The sequence below is a fragment of the Haliotis cracherodii genome, unplaced genomic scaffold, assembly GCF_022045235.1.
Source record: "Haliotis cracherodii isolate W230 unplaced genomic scaffold, xgHalCrac1.p SCAF_28, whole genome shotgun sequence".
NCBI classification, from domain to species: domain Eukaryota; kingdom Metazoa; phylum Mollusca; class Gastropoda; order Lepetellida; family Haliotidae; genus Haliotis; species Haliotis cracherodii.
The window spans coordinates 4,575,764-4,602,267 of record NW_027266284.1 but is presented as its reverse complement, the minus strand read 5'-3'; the positions used below and the strand labels follow the sequence as shown (position 1 = coordinate 4,602,267).

General features: G+C 38.6%; 1 protein-coding gene across 3 annotated transcripts in view; it reads left to right on the top strand.

Annotated features, from left to right (window-relative positions):
• LOC139473393 (polycystin-1-like protein 1) overlaps positions 1 to 26,504 on the top strand; it is a 235,293-nt gene that overhangs the window by 27,586 nt on the left and 181,203 nt on the right. For all 3 annotated transcript variants that reach the window (XM_071255959.1, XM_071255957.1, XM_071255956.1), the window contains exons 4-5: positions 3,609 to 3,799; positions 9,657 to 9,800. In XM_071255959.1, the coding sequence (XP_071112060.1) occupies positions 3,609 to 3,799; positions 9,657 to 9,800 (335 nt within the window). The remainder of the gene's footprint in view (positions 1 to 3,608; positions 3,800 to 9,656; positions 9,801 to 26,504) is intronic.

Sequence of the window (26,504 nt, the reverse complement as noted above, 5' to 3'; positions counted from 1 at the left end):
CAAAACAAATGTATTGCATTCCCATGGAAACCATACCTTCTTTTTTGAAACCATTTCAAATGTATTTATGTGTCAGGGATGTTATGATAGCTGGTCCACGTAATGTTTTAGAGTCAATATAATCTTGTTAATTCTGTGCCCGTACAATACGTTGTGACATAGCTTAGTGATGAAGAGCTAATTCCCTGGACATCAAAGGAACCCTTGATGAGGACTTGCACCAATTAAAGATAAGAAAGAGGTGATTCATTTCAAAAGTCCCAACCTTATCTGTTATATTTTCCCCATAAGGTTATGTATAGTAAGGAATGTGTAAGAACTAGTTGCATTGGGTGGAGTTTCCGGAACCGAGACATCTAGCGGTGACATTTCAACAGGATGTGTCTCACTGGGGATGTTATCCGAGATTATTTGAAAGACACTGGAAAATGTTTAGAAATGTCTATCGTGTTTTTACTAGCACTGGAATTGTATGCAATACGGCTGCTGGCCCTTTGAATGAAAGTCCCAGAATATACAAACTGTTCCTGATTTGACTTTGACTTTGACTTTGCTTAGTTTCTGTTACTGATTTTGAAATTTGTCAAAATTCAACTTAATGATTCATGATGTGACAACATGAGTAATCTATTTGGTCAGTTTATCAGATTATGACGTGTCCTGTCGGAGTTGTGGTCATATTTTAAGATTTACAATTCTGTTTCACTAGGTTGTCCAAGTGTTGATTATTCAAGTACCTGTTCATGTTCAGTGTAATTTATTAGCGTAGGTTGATCTAGGCTTATACTGAGGAACTGTTTGGACAAGATTGTGGGTGAACGAGAAGGGCTCCACAAGCCAAGTTTCTGATAAGGCACTTACAGGTTTCGAGGTTTGCAATCTTAGATACGCGTTTGATCATAAGTAATCTCCTGTTGGTGTATGTTAACATGGTGTCTGCTTACTGGAGTCATTGGACAAGTGGGCTAGTTTTGAAGACGGCTTCTTGTAATCCAACTGACGCCAACTGTCCTTGATTCTGTAAATGCCTCTGCACTAGGGTTTGATTTGATTCAACTTTCATTTATCTTTGAAAAATCGATAATGTCCAATAATGTTGAGATAGTCATCAGAGTGATTTGGGTTTAATGCCGCTTTGAACAGTACAGGAATTTGGTGCTGACAAACCTAGAAACATCATGTCAACAAACTGGGATTGGGATTTGAAACGCACAATCAATGGTTTCTGGTGTGTCCAAGGGACACAACTGTGCACAGTGAATTGCGGTGCCTGAAAGGACATGAAAAGGACAACATGATGTAGGTACAGCCTTGTGAGAGACTTTTTCAAGATTTTTTGTTGCTTTATTGAACAAACGATCAAAACCAGGGGATATATCATTTGTATTTTTGATATACGCCTACATGTGATGTTATTGATACCTGTATATAGTTCACATTGCACTCTTCACATTAACCATACTGACTTGCATGGTCCAAATGGTTTGCAATAAGTAAGTTAATGTGGGGGGCAAGTGGTGCTGTGTACTACACACAGGTCACTGATGGCAGAGAGTAGGTGGATGGGTGACCATGTTTGGCAGCTTGATTCCTGAAAGTTTCCGGGGCTTGTCCTGCCCCACATTGAAACTCATGTGGTGACACCAAGAGACTTTGCTTGAAATATGCCTCTGTTCATCCAGCAGTGACTGGGTACCCGGTAGGACAAGATAGTAATGTGACTGTCCTTAAAAACTTAAACCTTCTAGCACCTCATATGGCATCATGGGTTGTATAGTCCCCAGCGAGCTGAGAATGACATTCAGTGCACACTGATCCAAAGACTGGAGCAATATTATGTAGTGCCATGAGCATTCAATTGATGAATAGAATCTCATGCATTATTTTAGACTTATTAATATTATTCCATTCGTAGCAATTGTGGAGGATTTCATACACTCTACATATTCATGACACATAATATTGACATAACACAGACAGGATTGTTGACATCAGTTTAATAAAAATAATAATGCTGACACAGTGAATTGTTGGTTATGTCATGTTGACCCTGTTACCTTCAGAACATGGACACAACGTCTTCACTACAGTTACAGTGTTGACAATAAAGAGATTATTGTGTTATCTCAATCAGGAAATACAATAATTTGGACGCTTGTGATTTGGCTGTTTTTCAATGTTCAGTTTTGTAAAAATAGATTACACCTGACGAAAATGTACACAAATACTTACTTCAGCACTTTTTTTAAAACAAAAGACGCTGGCCTCTCACTTTTTACGGAGTAGTAAGTTGTGAATAAATCTTCTGAGGGAAACGGAACTGTCTCAGGGTTGAGCGATTGGGCAAACTAATTTGGGTTCGATTTTGTAAACTTGTGTTCACTCACCTGGTCGTTTGGACCTTCCAATCAATCTTTTACTGGGGGATTCTCATCAGTGAGGTGGTTGTGTCATACTTGTTTGCTCACTGGTGCTCATGTCATCAGCCCTTGGTGAGCCTGCTTCAGGTCCCTTGATTTCTTGATGATGGTCACTTAAAAGTGTTTTGTATGTACAGGTGTACGGTGAAAAGTGTCTTGTATGTACAGGTGTACAGTGAGAAGTGTTTTGTATGTACAGGTGTACAGTGAGAAGTGCTTTGTATGTACAGGTGTACAGTGAGAAATGTCTTGTATGTACAGGTGTACAGTGAGAAATGTCTTGTATGTACAGGTGTACAGTGAAAAGTGTCTTGTATGTACAGGTGTACAGTGAGAAGTGTCTTGTATGTACAGGTGTACAGTGAGAAATGTCTTGTAAGTACAGGTGTACAGTGAGAAATGTCTTATATGTACAGGTGTAAAGTGAAAAGTGTCTTGTAAGTACAGGTGTACAGTGAGAAGTGTCTTGTATGTACAGGTATACAGTGAGAAATGTCTTGTATGTACAGGTGTACAGTGAGAAGTGTCTTGTATGTACAGGTGTAAAGTGAGAAGTGTCTTGTACGTACAGGTGTACGGTGAGAAGTGTCTTGTATGTACAGGTGTACAGTGAGAAGTGTCTTGTATGTACAGATGTACGGTGAGAAGTGTCTTGTATGTGCAGATGTACAGTGAGGAGTGTCTTGTATGTACAGGTGTAAAGTGAGAAGTGTCTGGTATGCACAGGTGTACAGTGAGAAATGTCTTGTAAGTACAGGTGTACAGTGAGAAATGTCTTATATGTACAGGTGTAAAGTGAAAAGTGTCTTGTAAGTACAGGTGTACAGTGAGAAGTGTCTTGTATGTACAGGTATACAGTGAGAAATGTCTTGTATGTACAGGTGTACAGTGAGAAGTGTCTTGTATGTACAGGTGTAAAGTGAGAAGTGTCTTGTACGTACAGGTGTACGGTGAGAAGTGTCTTGTATGTACAGGTGTACAGTGAGAAGTGTCTTGTATGTACAGATGTACGGTGAGAAGTGTCTTGTATGTGCAGATGTACAGTGAGGAGTGTCTTGTATGTACAGGTGTAAAGTGAGAAGTGTCTGGTATGCACAGGTGTACAGTGAGAAATGTCTTGTATGTACAGGTGTACAGTGAGAAGTGTCTTGTATGTACAGGTGTACAATGAGAATATTGTACTTTCAGATGTTCTGGTGTTGCGGAAAAGCTGCCGCTGTGGTGTGGGGGGCAGGCACAGGAATGGAGTCTGTACCATGCCGCTGGACCCTACCTGGTCACACTCAACGCCCAGATAGAAGCCCAAACAATCGTGGTCAACTCAGCCGTGTCGCTCGACGCAATACTGGAATATGCCCGATATATCAACTTCACACAAGGTATGGCCAAAACAAACTATTCCCGGTTTCCAGACACCGACCCCATCAGCAAAACACTCTGCATAATAGCACATGCCACACTAAAGATATAGCATGAGACAGCACTGCAACTATTACAAGTTGAGGTCAGATTATGGGCATGATGTGTCTTAGCGCTAAGATTATCATAAGTCAATGAATATGGGTGTGGTGATTGTCTTGGCACTACAATGATCGTAATTCTGTGTAAGAGTATATAGGTGTGATATTTATCTTGGCGCTTCAACTGCCATAAGTCAATATAAGTGTGAGAATGTAAGTATTCCTTATGATATTGCTATGCTTATCGTAAGTCAGTGTCAGAGTATTTTTATGATTATTATCTTAGCACTACGACTTCGTAATTGTGTGTCAGAGTAGAGAAGCTCCAACTAAGTTTGTGTTATATTTAGAAGTAATGATAGTCTTTGCACTGTGAATATCGTAAGATGATGTTAGAATTCAACTCTACGAATACTGTGTATCTGGATTTGAGTCTTTTCACTGCATTACTTTTAGAAGGGGTTCCTTTTCCCTGTTTCACAAAATGATCTTTGTGCTTTAAAAACGCTACAATCGCTTTGTGGAACAAGTTTCAAATGGAAGTTATTCACAGATTCTAACACTTTCTTGTCTTTGAGCACAAGGGGAGCACTCTGTAAGGGCCATGCGTGTCTCCCTAAATGATACATAGAGGACGAGTGACAGTACGTTATCCAGAAGGCAAAATGCAAGACAAAACTGGATCACATTGCTCTTGTACATAGCACTACGATTGCTTTATGAAACTGGGCCCAGCTTCAGTGTCAAGGTAGCAGAAATCTTCACAAATCATTCATCCTTGATCAACATTTTTGTGGGTCTTACATGATATACAACAGGTATAAATCGGGTTCACTGTGTGCAACTCATTGCCTGCTGTATGAAGTCATCAAAGTCTTCAATATGACATAAACAGCAAGTTCTTAGAGAAATTTGATTGGCTTCTTGCTTTTGAAGAATTGGCATTTAGAAATTTGCCACATCTCTCTCGAAGATTGAATTTGTATTGTTTCTTTTTTGAGAAACATCATTACAGATGTATCATATTTCATTTAGTGGAGTTTGGTCCGTCACAAATAACTTTGCAGACTGTTAATCCTATGCATTCTGGCATCCATTGTGTTTCCGTTTGTGGTACTGATTGAAATGACAGCAAGTGTTCTTTATATCAGCACATATTGTTAGTGATTATCTCCCTTTGGTAGCCGCGACAAAAATCACCATTGTCTTAGTGTCATCTTGTCAAGATCACTTGTCACTTCACAGACGGTCGAGGTCGCTAATTCCATCACATGCGCTAAAGACCACCGCTAGGTCTCAAACGCCCTCAACATGTTTTGAATTAAAGCGTGCTTTGGTCGTAATAGCAGCCATTGTTGCAGTGACATGCTCAATTTAGATTGTGATTAATGACTACTTAATACGAAAGTGTGACGTCCTATTCAGGCCGGTCCTTTGCTTCGTTTCCGCCGGGCTTGTTCATCAAACCTAATTCTTCACAGTCCTTTTTCCACCGATTTGGCAAATCGGGTAATAATGGTATAATTGCCTCTTGCTGACAAGCCATGAAACAGATTCAGGTGAGAATTTAATGGACTGCGAAAGGTAGGTTTTTGTGATTGGGTAGAAAACGGCATGTTTTCATTAAGAAGGCTACGGATGAATTCTTGTTAAATGATGCGAACACTATAAGTTAAACATGTTCCATTCACAGATTGGGCCTCAGGCTAGTATTTGACGATTGTAGAAAGAATTGGTGTTTTCCATTAGATGCTGTGGAAGAACTTGCTGTAGTAAGTCGCACCACCGTTCGAGGTGTATTATGAGTTAATACATGGATGTCGAAGAAAACTGCATAGTATGTCATGACTGTTCGGGGTGATAGTAGGTGTTAAAAGTACAATTGTTTTTACGTTTGTGTGGTGAATTGTCATTTTGTGAAAGCTTTTACCACCTGCTGAGTTTAAAAAATACTTTGAATTTCAAAAATGGAAGAAAAAATATTTAAAACCTAAAATGATACGATATTGTACATGCCATAATTGGCTAAATGAGGGTTCTAAGACATAGGGGTCGCTTATGAAGATCAAGCATTAACTTGAATATCATAGGTGATATTTGGACGGATGCTTTTAAGATTAAATTGGGTACTTTTTCTTGCAGAACTAAAACGGCAACATGTTGTATCTAATCAAGTCTTTGTTTACCATAAGAACATACATCCTTATAGATAACAACTTCTGGTTTATTGCATGCAGTGACATTTCGATGGAGATTCTTACACCATAATCAAGCTGGAGTATGTGTTTCTAGACTGCCAAATCAAGCACTTGATCTACAGGTTTTGTCTTTTGCATGACTTCACCTCAGGTGTGTGCATTGAAAACTGATGATGCATTTCAGTGTTATGTTGACAATTGTCGACATGTGTATGTTGGAGAAGTACATGCTTGAATCTCACCACGAGGGGAACACATACAGACAGGCATGGGAGATTATATGGTCAAATAGGGGGTTGATGAATACTATTTCATACTAAACACTGCAACTGCTGAATGTTTAAGTGGCATTATGAAAGCTGTAGTGTCAAGAATGACTGAGTTAACTCACTTTCTGGATAAAGGTACGAGCATCTCATGAAATGGTGCATTATAAGAGTAAAGATGGTGAAATCCATATCCACACAGTGTTGCCGGCAGTGCAACTGCTACACAGCTATTTTGCTAGGCTTTCCTGAGATGGAAAGTTGATAGATAGTCTTGCCGTATTCTTTGTGATATAAGATTTCCACTTCCAAGGCCTCTAGTGGTCAATTGAGGTCGTCTTTTCATCAGTTCATTAAAAGCTTAATATTTTTCCACTGTTTTGAAACACATTGTACTCAAATATCGTAACCAGAAGATGACAAGTTGTTCATTTATCAGGGCGAAGGAAAAATCAGATCCTGATGTGTATTTATGTTGCTCTTGTTATGAACTTGCGCTAAATTCTTTGTTAGGAAATATTTTTATTTGTTGGTTCACAAATTTTACAAATACACAAATACCTAAAAATACACAAATACCTAAAATTCACCTAATTATAAAACAGTAGGAAAATTTGGTTGTGAGACAAAAGTAATTATATTTTATTTCTACTTTCAGGTGTTTTTTCTTGGTCGCATCTTTTATACCAAGTAAAAATTAATGAAAGCCTTAAAACTTTCTGAATCCCTCCATTGGAAACCTAATATGAAAATAGGGATGTTGGGAAAGATGTGGGAAATTATAAATAAACAGAGATTATTTTATGAGCATGTGTGTCCTACTGGTTTTATGAAACGAGTGACAGAATTCTTGTATTTCCTGAGTGAGGGTGATGGTAATACATGAATTCTTACACAAGTCAAAAGTGTTTCATATTTGAAAAAATGCAGTGAAGCATTGTCAGAAATTGATCAACCAAAGAATGTTTTATCATGTTTATACTGGGGCTACTAAAGGGGTGAAATTGAAAAATAGGTTGCATGGGGTATGGATAGTAAAATATTACCAGTTTAAAGAAGTAACCCTTAGTTGACAATTTCTGTATTGCAATCTTGTACATATATTTAGCGCAAAAGACATGTTTGTCAGGCAAAATTTTCAATTTTCCCATTTGCAGAATAAGAGATGCATCACTATTTTACCAATGGCCCTTTCACACGTCACTAAGGCATTTATTATATATTCTTTTATTTTAAATATATGATTGTACTAGAATTCCGTAATGGGGTGCTGAAAATTATGTAGTGTATTATGTTATTTTGGGCGGTCATTTTGATTTCAGTGTATACGATTTGTTAGAATTCTTTATGATGTTGTGCTTAATAGTTCATGATGATGATACTAGAGCTGTGGTCATTTGTACAGCAGCATTGGGATTGATTTTTAATATGTACATTCATCATGGATATGAAATATGACAAACTTTAGTTCTTAATGTAACATCCTAATGATTAACTTCTTTGAGTGGCATTTAGAAGTTAATGTGATGAAGTAAGACGAGTTCTATGGATGAACAACTTCTTTATTACAATTATTGCGACGTTTCGGTGTAGATCCTAACACCTTAAGTTATCAAGCAAGTGATGACTTCATCCTAATGATTGTTTCTACCAGACTGAATCTAAATTGAATTGTATTGTATTTCTACCAAACCGAATATAAATTGTATTGTATTTCTACCAAACTGAATATAAATTGTATTGTATTTCTACCAAACTGAATATAAATTGTATTGTATTGTATTTCTACGACACAAAATAAAGATTGTATTGTATTTCTACCAAATTGAATATAAGTTGTATTGTATTGTATTTCTACCAAACTGAATATAAATTGTATTGTATTGTATTTCTACCAAACTGAATATAAATTGTATTGTATTGTATTTCTACCAAACTGAATATAAATTGTATTGTATTGTATTTCTACCAAACTGAATATAAATTGTATTGTATTGGATTTGGAGCACACACGTAATTAAACAATGAAGGGAAAATGAAATTTAAAAAGAATTCCTGAACTTACACCAACATGTAAACAAATATTTAAAGACATTACAACTTGAAAGCTGTACCCGGTAGATTACTTTGTAATGTTATTCCAACCACTTAGACACTGAGGCATTCAGGAAACGTCCTACAATGTCAGCCACTTTTGTTCAAATTGCCACTATCGTCTTTCTCGTTAAATCAACCCAAGTGGAGACTGCTTGAAGATTTAATAGAGAAACAGTTGGGTATGAGATAAAAAAAATTGTTACCAAGATGTTCATGCAGACTAACTGTGGACCAAGTTGAAATACAAAGCGGTATGTGTGAGACATGATGAGGATGGAGCTACAGGTAGGGAGGAGTTGATATCTGTGTGGCCTCATCTACATCTGTCAAGGACTGTACCAGTTGTGAACTTGACCACACTGAAATGTGACTGAAATTGATTGTCAAATAACGAGCCTGTGATCCTCTTAGTGTGATGGATTGCATGGGGCCCCTAAGGGGACACAGGCCCAACTCCAGTCACTGACAAGCTGGTTGGGGTCTGATTTGCCCGTAGTAATAATAATCATGATAATAATGATAAGTACATTTATGATGGTCCATGTTCAACATACTGTAAGTGAATGATGAAAGTACTACAGCCAAATTAGCTATTATATTATGTGTTTTATTTATGTTTAAACAGTTACTTAAAGACGGATGAGATATTGCTTGTAAGGTTTATCATGCTTAAAAACAGCTCATGATATACCAAGGCCTGAACCATCCACTCGTGTTTGCCTTTTGCACTGTGTCTATGAGAGGGAGGTATTATGTCATTTATCTGCATTTCATCCTTGCTGTAGCTTTTGTTCATTGATTTACATATCATATCCATGGCTTGGGATTGACTCCCTTCACACACTTAGCAATGCTAAGTAAAAACATTCTAGACAGTCTGTTACCATAGCCTCTAGTTCAGTTAAACACATTTTACACCAGTGAACATGGGTTACAAAACGTGGTCAGAATAAAATCCGTAAAAAGTAACCAAAGGTTAATTTTGGGCTAGGACACATACACTGTCATTATGTTTTAAACAAGTGTCCTCAAGTCAATGATCTTTCACCTGTCTTGAAATGCTTGGCACAGATTCATCGTTTCCACCAGGAACCGCTAATTGCCTGGTCACACTACCAACTCAGCAAGTGTGCCTGCACCAAATGTTACTCTTTTCCATTGTTCCTGTCAATTTGAGGTGTTTTTTAAAGTTGCACATATTGTATATATTTTCAGAATCTGATGAAGAATGGCTTAAAAGCTACAAGCTTGTTTGGAGAGTAGATGGCGAACAGTTTAGTGCCAATGTGACAGGATATGGACGCAAGGTTTCCTCTCGAAGTGTGTTCACCTTTACAAGAGCTGGCACCATCCATGTTGGTAAGCGGGGGACGCTCGGGGGCGCACAACGGGGGTACATCAGTACCACTCTTGCAGCACTTCACATTCACAGACACAGAATGCAATCTTAGGCTGTTATTTCTTTATTTTCCAATGTCACAAGACAGAGAGAGAAAATGATGTCCTATTGAGCATAATATTTGTGTGTTTTTTAAAACAACACTGAGTATGCAAAAAGTCCCCCAAAAGATATGTAGATTTTGATAATTTTTTTCTCTCTGTTTTTGATGAAACAAAGGTTGGTGGACCTTCAATCAACCAAATGTGAACTCAATGGCCTCTGGTTGCCCTGTCATGCAGCCACACATACAGATACATGCTCAGAAAGTTTGGGCATTGATGTGTATAAATGTCTTGTTAACAAACTGATGCAACTGACAGAAACTGCCAAAGACAGGAACAAGATACATAAAACTACAATGGGAAGGACTTACATGAAATTTTCAAACTTTTATCATGCTTCAAAAGAAATCTGTGTCCTGTTAAGTTCTTTTTACTGTAATAAAAATGCATTATTGTTATCAATTTGTTTGAAATAATCTAACAAGCAAGGGACAGGTACTCCTTTCAATGTTTAAAGTCATTTTGTGGTTGAAATTTTGCATAAAGGAAATCTTCATCTTAAAACTGGTTTTAACCTTGGTATTGTCACCGAAAAAGAAAAATGGTTGGAATATCCCAGATAGAACTCATCATCGTCAGACTCACATTTACCAGTTTTCTTTGAATCATTCAGTCAGACTAATGTGCATATCTCAAGCTGGATAACTGTCAATATTTCGTATCCCTGTATTCTTTTATACCTCGTGTGATGTATGTAGCCTGGCACCATTTTCAGAACTAGTAATGGATATGGATAGAGGAGTCAGGCCCCCCCTCGTGGTGAGCCCAGTCCCCATGTGGCGGCCACTTGCAGGAATCCATTGTGTTGCATGTATTTACACCGCAGTGCCCAGTGCAGGGGGAAGGCACACCCTCCGGCTCATATTGTTTCATTAACTTTATTTTTTTCAGGTGGTATTTATCCCACAAGGTGTAGGATAAGGCCGGTCCTTTTATAGGCAAACAATTGGTGCCCCTCTTGTAATGTCAAAAACATGAACCACACTGTGTGCCCAACATGAAAAGAACGACTAGCGGTTGTTTCTATTTCCATGGTGGCTCTTGTGACCCTTATTTGATTCTATGTTCTGGCTCTTGCCACTTGTGTTTTATATCAGTGTATGGTGTTGTAGATTAGCATGCTGGGCACATATTGTCCTGCATAAACAAAGAGACTTTTCAACATGCTTGTTCAATGCACTTTGGCTGTGCAGACAAATCGTCTGGACAGAAGTATTGACTGGTGTTCCTTCAGAATAGGATCATGGTTGAAGACATTTGACTATATAGTCTTTTTTAGCTGGGTACTATCTGAAGGGGGACTCATAGAAAACCTTGATTTCCCAAGGCATTCTAAGAGGCTGATATTTAGTCCGAAAGCTGCAGAGAAAGTAAAGGACAATTCCAAATTTACAATTTTGTGTGATTAAAATTGAGTTTAATGTTTCAACTTTGCAAAGGTGTATTCTATTTCACTAACAACAATACTAATAAAGAGAAATATAGTTTTACATTACTTCATTGAGTATTGTGTACAATCTTAAACTTCCATAGATGAGGGCTTTGAAAAAATCATTTTTTAAGAGTATTTTTTTCTCCAAACTATCTGCATCCAGCACTTAGTTAAAACTCCCTGGGAAATCCCTGTTGCTACCGTACACTACCACCTGCCCTGACCCTGGTATTACACAAACTGCTTCATTCTGAACATATACTGTTTGGAAGGACGCATTAGATACAAACAACATTATGCTGAACCAATGTTTTGTTAATTTAGAAAAATTTGTTAATCTGGACAATTTCACTGAATATGGCACAATTAGGGTTTAGTTAACGCTGAATGAGACGACCACAAAGGATATGGTGCATGTAATAGATTAAACTGAGAGACAATTGTTTCTTTCACAAAATTGGTTAATCAAGAAAAAGAAAATCTGGCCCTATGCACCATGTGTTATTTGGTTTGATTAAACAGCTACATGGATATTTCATAAATCATATGAAAAGGTTCCATAAAACCAAATTTAAGGTGTTTCAGTCTGACACATTGCTCAATGCATTGTCCATGACTACACAAGTGTTTTCAATTTTGAGGACATTTGAATTCAAATCTGAACAATTCAACCAATCAAATATCATTCATGGATGCGAAAAACGTCCAGCGTCTATAAACATTATAAGTTTGCTGATTGTGTGGAGAATGGGTATCGGAATGCCAGGAACAATAAAACGAAATACGTTGCAGGTGCCATCAAGATCCATCGTCGGCGGAAGTTCTACGTCAGTTTCAAACATTTGTTGAACATATGATTTCTTGGATATGAACAATAGCAGCAATTGCCGATGCAGCCCCTAGAATCAGTTGACCTTTAGACATAGAATGATGGGCTGCAAGTATTTGAGAATCATGAAGACAAAATATCAAGGAAGTCACGATTTGAACATTTAAAAAGTCATATTAGTATTTGTGAAATGTATGTGCGAAATCTGTCATTGATGTCAAGGAAGAGTGTGAGGACTGTGCTTAAAGGTCAAGAAAACCTCTAAAACCTCAAGGTTTTCATAATAGATTTGTCAGGAAAGTGTCATTTCAAGCCTGTTTTTGTTACTGCTGTAAAGCATGTGGTTAGACAATAATGGAAGGCTTACAATCTGTTTAATGTGTAGGCCAGTGTCTGGGGGTAGTTGGAATAATGGCGGCATGAATGTGCAGCAATACTGAACACTGGGGGACAGTGTGGCCAGCAACACCCCAGTCACCATGGCATCATTGTAAGGTCATGGTATCATCTTATAAAGCTGCACTGACATAAACTTGGTGGATATGGAACTGTGGTATCAGTGACAGAGTTCCTCGGCCAGGACTGCAGACTTTTAATGAAAACTTTCCTATAATGTTTTTTTTTCAAACCAGTTTGCCAGACTGTATTTTTTTCTTGGTTTACAGATAATTTGGTGAAAGTTTCTAATTGTTGGAGAATTTTATGATTTTTTTTCTACTATGAAACATTACTGAATATGTTCATGTGTACACCGTTAGTAAAGCTTGTCTCATCATTTTACGTAATGTAACCTTTTAATCTATATATGCAAAACATATTTTGTTCTGAACATAAAAAAATGTATTCTGCAGAATAAAAACAAGTAGTGATTTTTAGATTATTCCTTTCCTTTTTCCTTTTTTTCATGTTACCAGTTTAAAAAATGCCTTGTCTTTATGTCAAAACATTTGTCGTAGGCTTACTTTTCTCTATTGTCCGATGATTTTCCAACACATTAATATATAGTGTGGTTTGCACTGTGCGTATGTATTGTTGTTTAACAGTTTATGCATGTCCCAAGGAATCTCACATCCTGTTGTAAGCTTGCTTTACTCACACCTAGATGAAGTGATTGTTAAAGATATATTTTTACACTAACCTACACTATATTTGGGTAGTGGTTGTTTCGGGTACCCGATGTTTAGAGTTTGGTTCCCACATGTATTTCAGTGAAGATTTTTGTATTCAAATTTTTAGTTCTAAACCATCCAATTTGTATATTGTTCACTTATGGCTGGCGTGAATTGAATTTTTAATGTCTCAAAGCACTTAAGTTGTCTTTTGATGATTCAGGCACGTTATGTACAGTTACTCACGTTTTGCCCACCCCGCCCTCGACTATAACTGGACGTAGTTGTGAAAATACCTCCTGGTTGGCTGCAAAACCTTCCTGTCCAAATAAACTGCTTCCTCATTTTGAAGAATGAGTCAGTTTTGTCAAACAGTGATTCACAACCTTGCCACGATGAACCCAGTCTTAATTCTGGAGAAGTAATACATTGTGTGTTGACAAACCCAAATAAGTAGATGTATAATTATTGGTAGATGCAGTCAACCAGCAGTCAGTGGTACACACCCTTCATACACACTGTCCAGAAGTTGGGAATCACCTTGTGATGGGGAATCACACCTTGGTTACAGGACCATCACCAAGTGACGTGTACACTCCAGTCAACGATCAATCAGTTTCCTGCACTGATGCAATGATCAATAATTAATATAACTGATTGTGCAGAAATGCAAAAGGATATTTGAAAAATCAAAGTTTAATCGAACTCTTGATCGGTAATAATTACTCATGAACAAATGTATTTTCGATTTGCAGCTAATTAGGTATTTTCTTTTATGAAATATATTACTGAAAAATGTAACTACAAGTCTTTTACATACAATTTCTGGAAAAGAAACAATTTATTATTATAATCAACATTATAATAGTACAACAAATAATTGATAAATAACTGAAAATATTTTCCAAACCAATTCTCAGTACTGCAAACTAAGCCGTTAACATGCATAGATGAAGATGTATAGTGTGTGTTTTGTGTGTTTATGGATGTAGCATGGATGATAATATTTTTCTCTGTCGGCTGTATTGTTAGCAGAGTAAGATCATTTAACGATTTCTTCAAATAGCAGAACATCTCTCAAACTTTAAACTTAATTGTGTCTGCCCTCATCCATCTTCGAACCATTTTACTCTATATTTCCATCCCCAGTAATAATCGTGTTGTGCAATCTTATGCGAAACATGGAAGGATAACATGCATGGCGAACAAGTGATTTGTTGTCTGTTGCCTTGGCCGTTAAACTGCAATATTGATGATGAGAACTTCACCACCTATCTTCACCTCCTTGAGAAGATCATCCTCTCAACGGAGATCACAGGTTGCAATTTCTCTACAAAGGTAAATTATCCATCACGCTGAGTTATGGGAGATATTTTGATAGGCAACAAAGGCTGTTTGTCGGCCCATTTCCCTTTTCCTCCCCCTAGACAAGACTATTTGTTCAACCCTTCAGAAAGTATCGGGTACAGGGTGTCCTGTTTTCTTTTGAAAGCAGCATCCTGTAGCGACCAGTTTCATGTTGGAGGTGCAGAAATAATATATAGAAGGCACACAAACATGAAATGTAATACCTTAGGGATGAGAGATGTCACTTTCCACACACATTCTTCAGTGCAGGCCATCCCACAGACCTGTCTTTGTAGTGATGACTGAATAATGACTTACCTTTTGGGAGAACTCTAAAGAAAATCGGAAATGTTTTGGTATTTGTCTCCAGTCTGACTTTCAAGTTGATAAAGGGTTATTTTTAAAAAAGCAGGTCAACCAGAGCTAAACTCTGTTACAAAAGCAATATTTTATAAAATCTACAGTTTGGGGTATTTGAGTCCCTACAGCCTCTACAGTTTGGGGTATTTGAGTCCCTACAGCCTCTACAGTTTGGGGTATTTGAGTCTCTACAGTCTCGACAGTCTCTACAGCCTCTACAGTTTGGGGTATTTGAGTCTCTACAGCCTCTACAGTCTCTATTTGAGTCCCTACAACCTCTACAGTTTGGGGTATTTGAGTCTCTACAGCCTCTACAGTTTGGGGTATTTGAGTCTCTACAGCCTCTACAGTTTGGGGTATTTGAGTCTCTACAGTCTCGACAGTTTGGGGTATTTGAGTCTCTACAGCCTCTACAGTCTCTATTTGAGTCCTTACAGCCTCTACAGTTTGGAGTATTTGAGTCTCTACAGCCTCTACAGTCTCTATTTGAGTCCCTACAGCCTCTACAGTTTGGGGTATTTGAGTCTCTACAGCCTCTACAGTTTGGGGTATTTGAGTCTCTACAGTCTCTACAGCCTCTACAGTTTGGGGTATTTGAGTCTCTACAGCCTCTACAGTTTGGGGTATTTGAGTCTCTACAGTCCCTACAGCCTCTACAGTTTGGGGTATTTGAGTCCCTACAGCCTCTACAGTTTGGGGTATTTGAGTCTCTACAGTCTCTACAGCCTCTACAGTTTGGGGTATTTGAGTCTCTACAGCCTCTACAGTTTGGGGTATTTGAGTCTCTACAGTCCCTACAGCCTCTACAGTTTGGGGTATTTGAGTCTCTACAGCCTCTACAGTTTGGGGTATTTGAGTCCCTATAGTCTCTACAGTTTGGGGTATTTGAGTCTCTACAGTCCCTACAGCCTCTACAGTTAGGGATATTTGAGTCCCTACAGTCTCTACAGTTTGGGGTATTTGAGTCTCTACAGCCTCTACAGTTTGGGGTATTTGAGTCTCTACAGTCCCTACAGCCTCTACAGTTTGGGGTATTTGAGTCCCTACAGCCTCTACAGTTTGGGGTATTTGAGTCTCTACAGCCTCTACAGTTTGGGGTATTTGAGTCGCTACATCCTCTACAGTTTGGGGTATTTGAGTCTCTACAGCCTCTACAGTCTCTATTTGAGTCCCTACAACCTCTACAGTTTGGGGTATTTGAGTCTCTACAGCCTCTACAGTTTGGGGTATTTGAGTCTCTACAGCCTCTACAGTTTGGGGTATTTGAGTCTCTACAGTCTCGACAGTTTGGGGTATTTGAGTCTCTACAGCCTCTACAGTCTCTATTTGAGTCCCTACAGCCTCTACAGTTTGGAGTATTTGAGTCTCTACAGCCTCTACAGTCTCTATTTGAGTCCCTACAGCCTCTACAGTTTGGGGTATTTGAGTCTCTACAGCCTCTACAGTCTCTATTTGAGTCCCTACAACCTCTACAGTTTGGGGTATTTGAGTCTCTACAGCCTCTACAGTTTGGGGTATTTGAGTCTCTACAGCCTCTACAGTTTGGGGTATTTGAGTCTCTACAGTCTCGACAGTGTGGGGTATTTGAGTCTCTACAGCCTCTACAGTCTCTATTTGAGTCCCTACAGCCTCTACAGTTTGGAGTATTTGAGTCTCTACAGCCTCTACAGTCTCTATTTGAGTCCCTACAGCCTCTACAGTTTGGGGTATTTGAGTCTCTACAGCCTCTACAGTTTGGGGTATTTGAGTCTCTACAGTCTCTACAGCCTCTACAGTTTGGGGTATTTGAGTCTCTACAGCCTCTACAGTTTGGGGTATTTGAGTCTCTACAGTCCCTACAGCCTCTACAGTTTGGGGTATTTGAGTCCCTACAGCCTCTACAGTTTGGGGTATTTGAGTCTCTACAGTCTCTACAGCCTCTACAGTTTGGGGTATTTGAGTCTCTACAGCCTCTACAGTTTGGGGTATTTGAGTCTCTACAGTCCCTACAGCCTCTACAGTTTGGGGTATTTGAGTCTCTACAGCCTCTACAGTTTGGGGTATTTGAGTCCCTATAGTCTCTACAGTTTGGGGTATTTGAGTCTCTACAGTCCCTACAGCCTCTACAGTTAGGGATATTTGAGTCCCTACAGTCTCTACAGTTTGGGGTATTTGAGTCTCTACAGCCTCTACAGTTTGGGGTATTTGAGTCTCTACAGTCCCTACAGCCTCTACAGTTTGGGGTATTTGAGTCCCTACAGCCTCTACAGTTTGGGGTATTTGTGTCTCTACAGCCTCTACAGTTTGGGGTATTTGAGTCGCTACATCCTCTACAGTTTGGGGTATTTGAGTCTCTACAGCCTCTACAGCCTCTACAGCCTCTACAGTTTTGGGTATTTGAGTCCCTACTGCCTCTACAGTTTGGCGTATTTGAGTTTTTACAGCCTCTACAGTTTGGGGTATTCGAGTCTCTACAGCCTCTACAGTTAGGGGTATTCGAGTCTCTACAGCCTCTACAGTTTGGGGTATTCGAGTCTCTACAATCTCTACAGTTTGGGGTATTTGAGTCCCTACAGCCTCTACTGTTTGGGGTATTTGAGTCTCTACAGTCTCTACAGTTTGGGGTATTTGAGTCCCTACAGTCCCTACAGCCTCTACAGTTTGGGGTATTTGATTGAATCTCTACAGCCTCTACGGTTTGGGGTATTTGAGTCTCTACAACCTCTACAGTTTGGGGTAATTGAGTCCCTACAGCCTCTACAGTTTGGGGTATTTGATTTAGTCCCTACAGCCTCTACAGTTTGGGGTATTTGAGTCCCTACAGCCTCTACAGTTTGGGGTATTTGAGTCTCTACAGCCTCTACAGCCTCTACAGTTTGGGGTATTTGAGTCTCTACAGCCTCTACAGTTTGGGGTATTTGAGTCTCTACAGCCTCTACAGTTTGGGGTATTTGAGTCTCTACAGCCTCTACAGTTTGGGGTATTTGAGTCCCTACAGCCTCTACAGTTTGGGGTATTTGAGTCCCTACAGCCTCTACAGTTTGGGGTATTTGAGTCCCTACAGCCTCTACAGTTTGGGGTATTTGAGTGTCTACAGCCTCTACAGTTTGGGGTATTTGAGTCTCTACAGCCTCTACAGTTTGGGGTATTTGAGTCTCTACAGCCTCTACAGTTTGGGGTATTTGAGTCTCTACAGCCTCTACAGTTTGGGGTATTTGAGTCCCTACAGCCTCTACTGTTTGGGGTATTTGAGTCTCTACAGTCTCTACAGTTTGGGGTATTTGAGTCCCTACAGTCCCTACAGCCTCTACAGTTTGGGGTATTTGATTGAATCTCTACAGCCTCTACGGTTTGGGGTATTTGAGTCTCTACAACCTGTACAGTTTGGGGTAATTGAGTCCCTACAGCCTCTACAGTTTGGGGTATTTGATTTAGTCCCTACAGCCTCTACAGTTTGGGGTATTTGAGTCCCTACAGCCTCTACAGTTTGGGGTATTTGAGTCTCTACAGCCTCTACAGCCTCTACAGTTTGGGGTATTTGAGTCTCTACAGCCTCTACAGTTTGGGGTATTTGAGTCTCTACAGCCTCTACAGTTTGGGGTATTTGAGTCTCCACAGCCTCTACAGTTTGGGGTATTTGAGTCCCTACAGCCTCTACAGTTTGGGGTATTTGAGTCCCTACAGCCTCTACAGTTTGGGGTATTTGAGTCCCTACAGCCTCTACAGTTTGGGGTATTTGAGTCTCTACAGCCTCTACAGTTTGGGGTATTTGAGTCCCTACAGTCTCTACTGTTTGGCGTATTTGAGTCCCTACAGACTCTACAGTTTGGTAGCTATACAGGGACAACAAGAAGAAAAGAGCCTGATTGTTTGATTTCCGCCAAAGTCAGCAACTTGATGAATCCCTGTGATTGATGAGGGTATCAATGTCCCCTCGGATCCTCAAGCTGGTCACTGTGAGGGCTGGACTGACAATACCGCCTTTCATGTAGCCAGCAGCAGGCTTCTTGCATAGTACAGGTTGCTGGGCAGACATAACTGGCAGGTCACATACACCTGAAGCCATGGGGAGGCTGCTGTAGTGCAGGGGGTATAGCAGGGCGGGGTGGGGAATGGGGGAAAGGTGTTCGTGTGTGATACAGGTTACAGGGCTGTGATATGATGCAGGAGTAGGATAGGATCTTGCCTGAAGACTTCTGACTGTGACATTTAACAATATTAACTCACTGACTCTGAGGAATAGAAAGCAATACCCTCAATGTGTTTCACAAAAGAAAATCACACCAACAATTTCATTCCACTTGCTTATCAGTATATTGTTATTTTTATTTTGTCTTGTATAGGCAGCTTTTGTAGAAACATAGTACAAATGTATTCCCACATCACAGATTTATATAGCATCACCTTTTTTTGAGCCCCTTCATACATGACCACATACTTAACGATGTAATCAAGGTAGACGCTTCAAGGCCACAGAAGATATCAAGTGTTTGCCACTTGCTGCTGAAGTTATGATGCAAATTAAGCTGCACTAGAAAAGAATAAGATATTCAATAAGTAATGAAAACATACCTCAAAACCTACTTTTTCACTAATGTAAAATTTAATGTTAATTACACTTGATGAGGTGATAATTTTGCATCAGAACAATCATATATATATACCGATTATGTACCTGCTGATGTTTGTAAACCTGTCTGTAATGTCAAATGAGCATTTCCGGTGTTGACCATGTTGTGCATCTATTGTTACTTGACTGTAATGTAGGGGCTTGAAATAATGTGACGGTAACAATATGGCGCCTGATTGAATCATCTTGCTTAACAAGGCATTATCGCTATAAACCTACAAGACATGGTCATTTGACCATCCAAGTGTTGACAGAAATAAATGTTCTCAAAGCTAAGACTAAAATTTAGTGTATTGGGATTGTTATTAGAGATCATGTAATGAGAATACTTCTAAGGGGCTCAAAAACCCATAGCAAGAGGATATATTAGATAGTTTTAGTCTCACAGGATTAGGACTCCTTTGGATCTTAGCAACAATGTTTTCTTATGAAAAATTTTGATGTTCATTTCAGAAATAGTTGACACTGTTATGACATGGTGTTTGCACAGTGTAACAGTGTGTGTGACTCGTGGCGTGCCAGCAACAAATCGGGAAACTTAGTCGTTCTTCTGAATAGGAAGGGGCACAGGTTGCCCCGTCATTTAGGGCAGGGCAGTTTGATGTGCAGAGTTGTGTCCCTTAGGCGTGCCAGAAACATATGGTTGTGGGTTTGTATCCGAGATTCACCCTGAAGATGTTTCTAGGTTTTTCAGTATTGCGATTGTTGTTTCATCAAAGTGGTAAACAACTCGTTAACTCACTCACTCGCTCACCCTGATGGCACAGAAACATCCCCTTTATGATCGGGATCATCAGGAAAACATCTTTTCCATGTGCATGTTACTTTATGACGTCTGAATTGAGGACTGACTTGTACGAGGTTCCTTTTTGCATTTTCGACATCTTCTCTGAAACTACAAAGCCCATGGAGCTGAAACTTGGAGTGATCCAGCTGCAGTGTCTCTAAAACATGCTCACCAAGTTCCTCTCCGATTTTAAACATGGCTGCTATGGTGCCCAAATCAAAATCTCATTTTCAGCCATAACACACCTATTTGTGGACATCATAATAAAATTTGATATGCAGCAAGTATGTGGTTTTCGGTCAAACATAAATATGTTTTTTACATTTTCTCATTTGAGGGACCTACAGCACTTCAAGGAAGGGTCTTTTTCATGCAATGGGCTAGTAAGAACCTATGTGACCCCCCAGTAACCCAACACTGACCTTTGCACTTTTGCCATGGTCTTAAATATTTTATCCTCTGATACTGCTTGACTGTAAAGCTGAAATTATGTATGCAAGTTCCATCTCATGAAAACATATCTTGTTCAGATTAATGTGATTTTATTGTATATTTTTATATAAAATTTGAAAGTTTTTTAAATACCTTGTTTGTTAACGTTCTACTGGGCTTAAACTTTGTGTGTATGTAATGACCATGAGAAGATCCAATACTTTTAACCTTTTCCTCCAGAATCTTTATCTGAACCTCACCATAGATATTTGTACCAAAGTAAGCTGAAGCATCATAACATTAAAACTATATAAGTCAGTAGGTCAGGTGAGCTACAGGGCCTTGTGGCTCTATTTTTAATGTAGATCTCATTCAGAAGAGTAATTTTCATTGATTGTTAATGCATAAGTGCAGGAAATCTTGTTTTAAGTATATAATAGTTACAAGAGTGATTGAGCTACAGTGTCACTAAACAAGGCTATTGAGGAGAATGGATGGGTGTTCATCATTATGGTCGATTCACTCTTGTGAATATCTTCATGTCCAGCTTTTTGTCACATATATAACTAGTATATATATCTGTTGAAGAATAGTATTAGGTTGTGAAACTGGTGAACAAAATGTTGAAATCCAAAGTTAACTTCATGAACTTAGAAGCGAAAAGTGAAGCATTTCTTAGTCCTTAATTGTCATGAATGGATCTTGAAAATGGTTTCTGATAGCTGTTTATCAGAGCCTGTGATCCTTGTTAATTTGTAACACTGGTTGGCATGTAGTGTTATCTGTCCATGTTGTGTGGAGCTCACCCAGGATGTTTTCATGGGCTACAGAACTGATCCCTTCATTCTTGTCTGGGTATAATCTTATCAGAGCTCTGCCGCACTGCCAGTATCTGGATGACATTTATGGCAATGCTCAGACTGGGATTGGAGAACTACTTACTCCAAGACTGAATTGTTGTGTTACCAAGGTGGACAATTTGGGAACTGAAATATCTGGAATATTTGTCCTATACATATGCATTGTAGGGCTGGGACGAGTCCAAATTTACTACCCGGGTACCCAACGCCCTATTACCCGACCCTACCCGGGTACCCACTGTAGGTCTCAGGAGATGTCACAAAATGTCTGATTGGGAACATTTTTAGCACAGCCCTGGCAAAACGTATTTAGATACATGTATTAAACAATCTGGTCATTCATACACTGAAGTTGAATTAAGTTATATCTTTATTCGACCATATGAAAAATTTGTATATGAAGGAATGCATACATTAGTGACCTGTTGTGTAACCATAGTGTTATAGATCATTTTTGTCATTAAACAATCTATCACGTGACTAACCACGGTCCGGTTAGTCCTGTGGGTACCAGGGTCCTACTCAGTACCCACCCGACCCGGGTACCCGAGTTACCCGTCCCAGCCCTAATGCATTGTAAGAAAACCCTTTGACAGTTCAAAAATAAATATTATCAGTTTTGTGCTTGTGCATCTAAAGTGACCTAACATATGATTGGCTACTCGTCACAATTTGACTGAAATATTGCTGACATGACATAAAACATAAAACTTAGAATTCCATTTCATTTTATTTCAAGACAGGGTACAGACACATGCTTTTTAATCTCTTGTTCTTTTTTGGAAAGCATGAATCTATGTTCTGTTTTCATAATTCTAAAATTCAGTGATTTAATCACTTTTGACATTTGTGAGCGCCAGCACCATGGCAATACAAGTTGCCATCTTGGTTGTCTGTACCATTCAGAATAATTTGTGCCAATTACAGAAAGGATCTTATCAGACTGTAAAGAAAAGTGTGTAAAAAATTAATGATTATTATGGTCGGTCAGGCAATCTGAATGACATCACTATTTCTTATAAGTCTTTATGAATTACTGAATATATATTTGTGCATCTAAAAATTCGTCTGGAACTGGACATTTATTGTTACGATAAGAACGAAGCAGTCCCTTCACAAGAGCCCATCAGTTGACAGGACGCCAGCTATTATCGTGACACACAGGCTGTGTAAAGGATTAAATGATTGCAACAGGACTAATGGCGACAATGACTGTTTTATTATATTATAGCACATTAGACCACAAACAAGCATCAGTTTCCCCATGACAACGAGCCTGACCATTATGTTCATGCCTTGATCCCTGCGTTAATGAGACTGCTAGATGGTTGGGAGGTGACAAGGTTATCACATTTGCATGATGCTCACTGGTTCGAAGAAATTGGCGGCAACCTTTCCACGACTTTTGCTGTTTAGATCTCAATAAACATGCCAGGATATTTGGTCATCCAAGGAAGTGAGTTTGAGAGGTGATCTGACTCTATCCCGCTGGGCGGGGCCTTCCTTGTTATCTCTGATTAGAAAACACAGGCTTTCTGGACAGTGTAGCAAATTCCTTTGTTGCTAGCAGATTGTTCTCTTGTACAGTTTCTGTGTGCTCTGAAGGTGTAGTCGGCCTCATTAGGCTTGTACAATGTGGTCAGGAAGGCTTGAGGTGCACATGTTCTGAGGTTAGTGTCAACCAAACAAATTTTGTTGCAGCTATTTGCATTTTATTTTTCTTATAACCGGTATGATGACACCCAGGTACATGAAGCTGCAAAGCACAGAATTTGAGGAATGGCATGTTTGGTATTTGCCAGTTCATTTTTCTCTTTGCAGTAAACTATGGTTATAATGAACTCAAAGGGACCACTGATTTTAGTTGTTTTAACCAAAGTTTGTTAGGTGCATATAAACAGCAAATGGCCGGGACCACAAATATGTTGGTTATATCTATCAGTTGGTTATCAGTGTGTTAGTTATAAACACATAATCCTGCACCAGGAAAGAGAGCATGTATTTATAGAATATGAAGTTATCTATTGAGAGAATGGAGGTGTCAATGACTTATTTCACTAAAGAAAACATCTAAATGATTTTGAGAAAGAGATTTGAAAGTTTGCTCACCGGAATTAAGATGAGTGGGCTTTTTGGCATGGCAAGTTGTCCACCTTGATATATCTTTAAGAATATTCTTGAAGGTCTGGCTTAGAATAGGCCTTCAGTAACCCATGCTTGTCATAAGAAATGACTAACAGGATCAGGTGGTCAGGCTTGCTGACATGTTTGATGCATGTCATTGTCTCCAAATTGCTTCAATTGATGCTCATGATGTCAATCACAGGATTGTCTGGTCCAAACTTAATTATTTACAGACCGTCATCATATTGCTGTAATATTTCTGAGTGTGGCCTTAAACAGAAAAACCAAAACACAAGGTCTACAAATCAATGATATTGCAACACAATGGCATACAGATTTCATATACGTGGTAAAAATTCAAACTTTTAAATGTTTTAAGAAGCCAAATATCCAAGAGAGCTGAAACTGTGCTTTGGACATGTTAACTTTGTAAGATTAATGAGAACTTTTCTTCAGTTGTGGAAAATGTTAATGCCTTATCTCTTCAGAAAGCAGAAGACTTGGAGAGCTGACATCGTGGCGTGTTGTGTAGCATTACAATGTAGTTTGCATTAAATAATGGCATTTAAAATTTCAATTAATAAGTTAGCTTTTCTTTTGAAATTCAGTGATTGGGATGAAACTGTGTAGAAGATAATCAGTTGCACTGAACTTCATCCATTGTTGTCAAAAATGAATTTCTTCTCATATACAGTCCCCTTTAGGATAGAAATTAGCCCTTCCCCGCTTGCCTGGACCAGCATTGTCAGTATTTAAGGCAGGGGTCCAGAAACCGTCATATGCGCCGGACATGTCCGATTGGGAATCTCAAATATCCGGTTTCAAATATAGCTTACCAGACATTTAAATTTTTCTGTCCGGACATTTTAAAAAGTATTGTCCGGACATTCTTAAATTTTGACCGGACATGATCAACAGTTAGGACTGAGCAGTTTCTGTCTGCAGTTGTAACACAATGAAGATTATCTACACTGACAAGCTTTGTTTGTTTTGATTGCTGTAAATACATTGTACCTACATGATAGTCCAATCGGTCAATCACTGTAATAGGCAATAAACTGAGTTGACACTGATTAATCGAGGATTAATTACTGAGAACATCTTGTTAATTTGAGTGAAAGGTGTTTACAACTGTACATAAATACCTTGCATCATCGATGTACCTCATTATCCTCACAATGCTACGATACGTAACCTCAGACAAGAAGCGAAAGCCTGACGACAGCCAGTCGACCGATGCAGATCAGTCGAGCGGATCTGCCAAACCCTCAAAGTCTAGACGATCATTTTGTAAGTCGTGGCTAACGACTTTCACTTGGTTGACATACAATGAAGATTTGCAGAGTTTATTGTTTTCAGTAGCTAGTCGTATATATTGAATCTTGATTGACCGCCATTTTGCTTTCTGTGACGATCGATATCATTTTTTTATGGTCAATAATTAAGTACAGATGAAAAAAGTATTCAAATAACTATTGCTATCAATGATATTTTAGTACTTGTGATTATATTATCTGTCTTGTTTTTAAAAAATCTTTAGTTTAAAAAAAAACTTTTCCCCTCGATGTCACGTGATAACCAAATATGGGATAATAGTCTCGATCCAAATGTTACAACGCGTACACTTGAGCACACTCATGAATATAACTCATGAATATTAATTAGACCATTCACTACGTTAACAGATCGTTATTATAACAGAAACAAACGTATGTTTTCCATGTATATCTAAAAGGATATTATTTGTTAATAATTGTCCGGTGAATTAAACAATTTAAATTGAAACAATTCATAATTCATCATATTATGAATACGTAACAACTTGTAATGTGTGTGAAAAGTCGTCCTAAAATACGCTATTTGAAGGGGGCGTGGCCTAAATGCACATGTCCGATTGGGATTTTAAATTTTCCGGACCCCTGGTTAAAGGTATCCTAGTGGCTAGTAAAATTTCAAACATTTTGTAGGGTATTGCATTATGTTATCACGTTATTACATGTTATTACGGGCTAGTATCAGATTGTTGGTTAATATCACACCACAATGCAGCCAACTAGCAGACACCTTATTTGGTTTCTGAAACATTCATCATGTCATGGTTTTCCATGCCCCAATTGCTAGAATATAGCCTAACTTCATACTCATTTCTAATCACAATGGGGAATGATACTTTTAACCATGTAAGACACTAACTGATTTGATAATATTAATGTTTTATCTCATGGAGATAAAAAAATGATTAAAGACTAAATTTATTACAGCATTGTACATTATACAGGATTTATTGTCTGTGGGTTGATTATTTCTTTTTCAGAAAATCCCTGATATAGATATAAAGATCCTTTAAAAAAATAAAAATTAAAGACTAAATTTATTACTGCATTGTACATTATACAGGATTTGTTGTCTGTAAATTCATCTTTTGGGTGATAATGGTCTGTTACTGTAGATTTTGAGATAAAAGTTACAAGACACGATTATTTCACAGTTCAGATTATGAAAAAAATAAAATCTTTGAAATGTATAAAAAGTGACAGGTCAGTGAACCAAGTGGAAAAAATGAGTCTGGCCTCCAGGTTTACTGAGAGTTAGTTCAGTTCTATTAAGACCACAGGGGATAATATGTTCTGATGTTTCCCTGCAAGCTGTTTGAGGCATCTTTATCATTTTG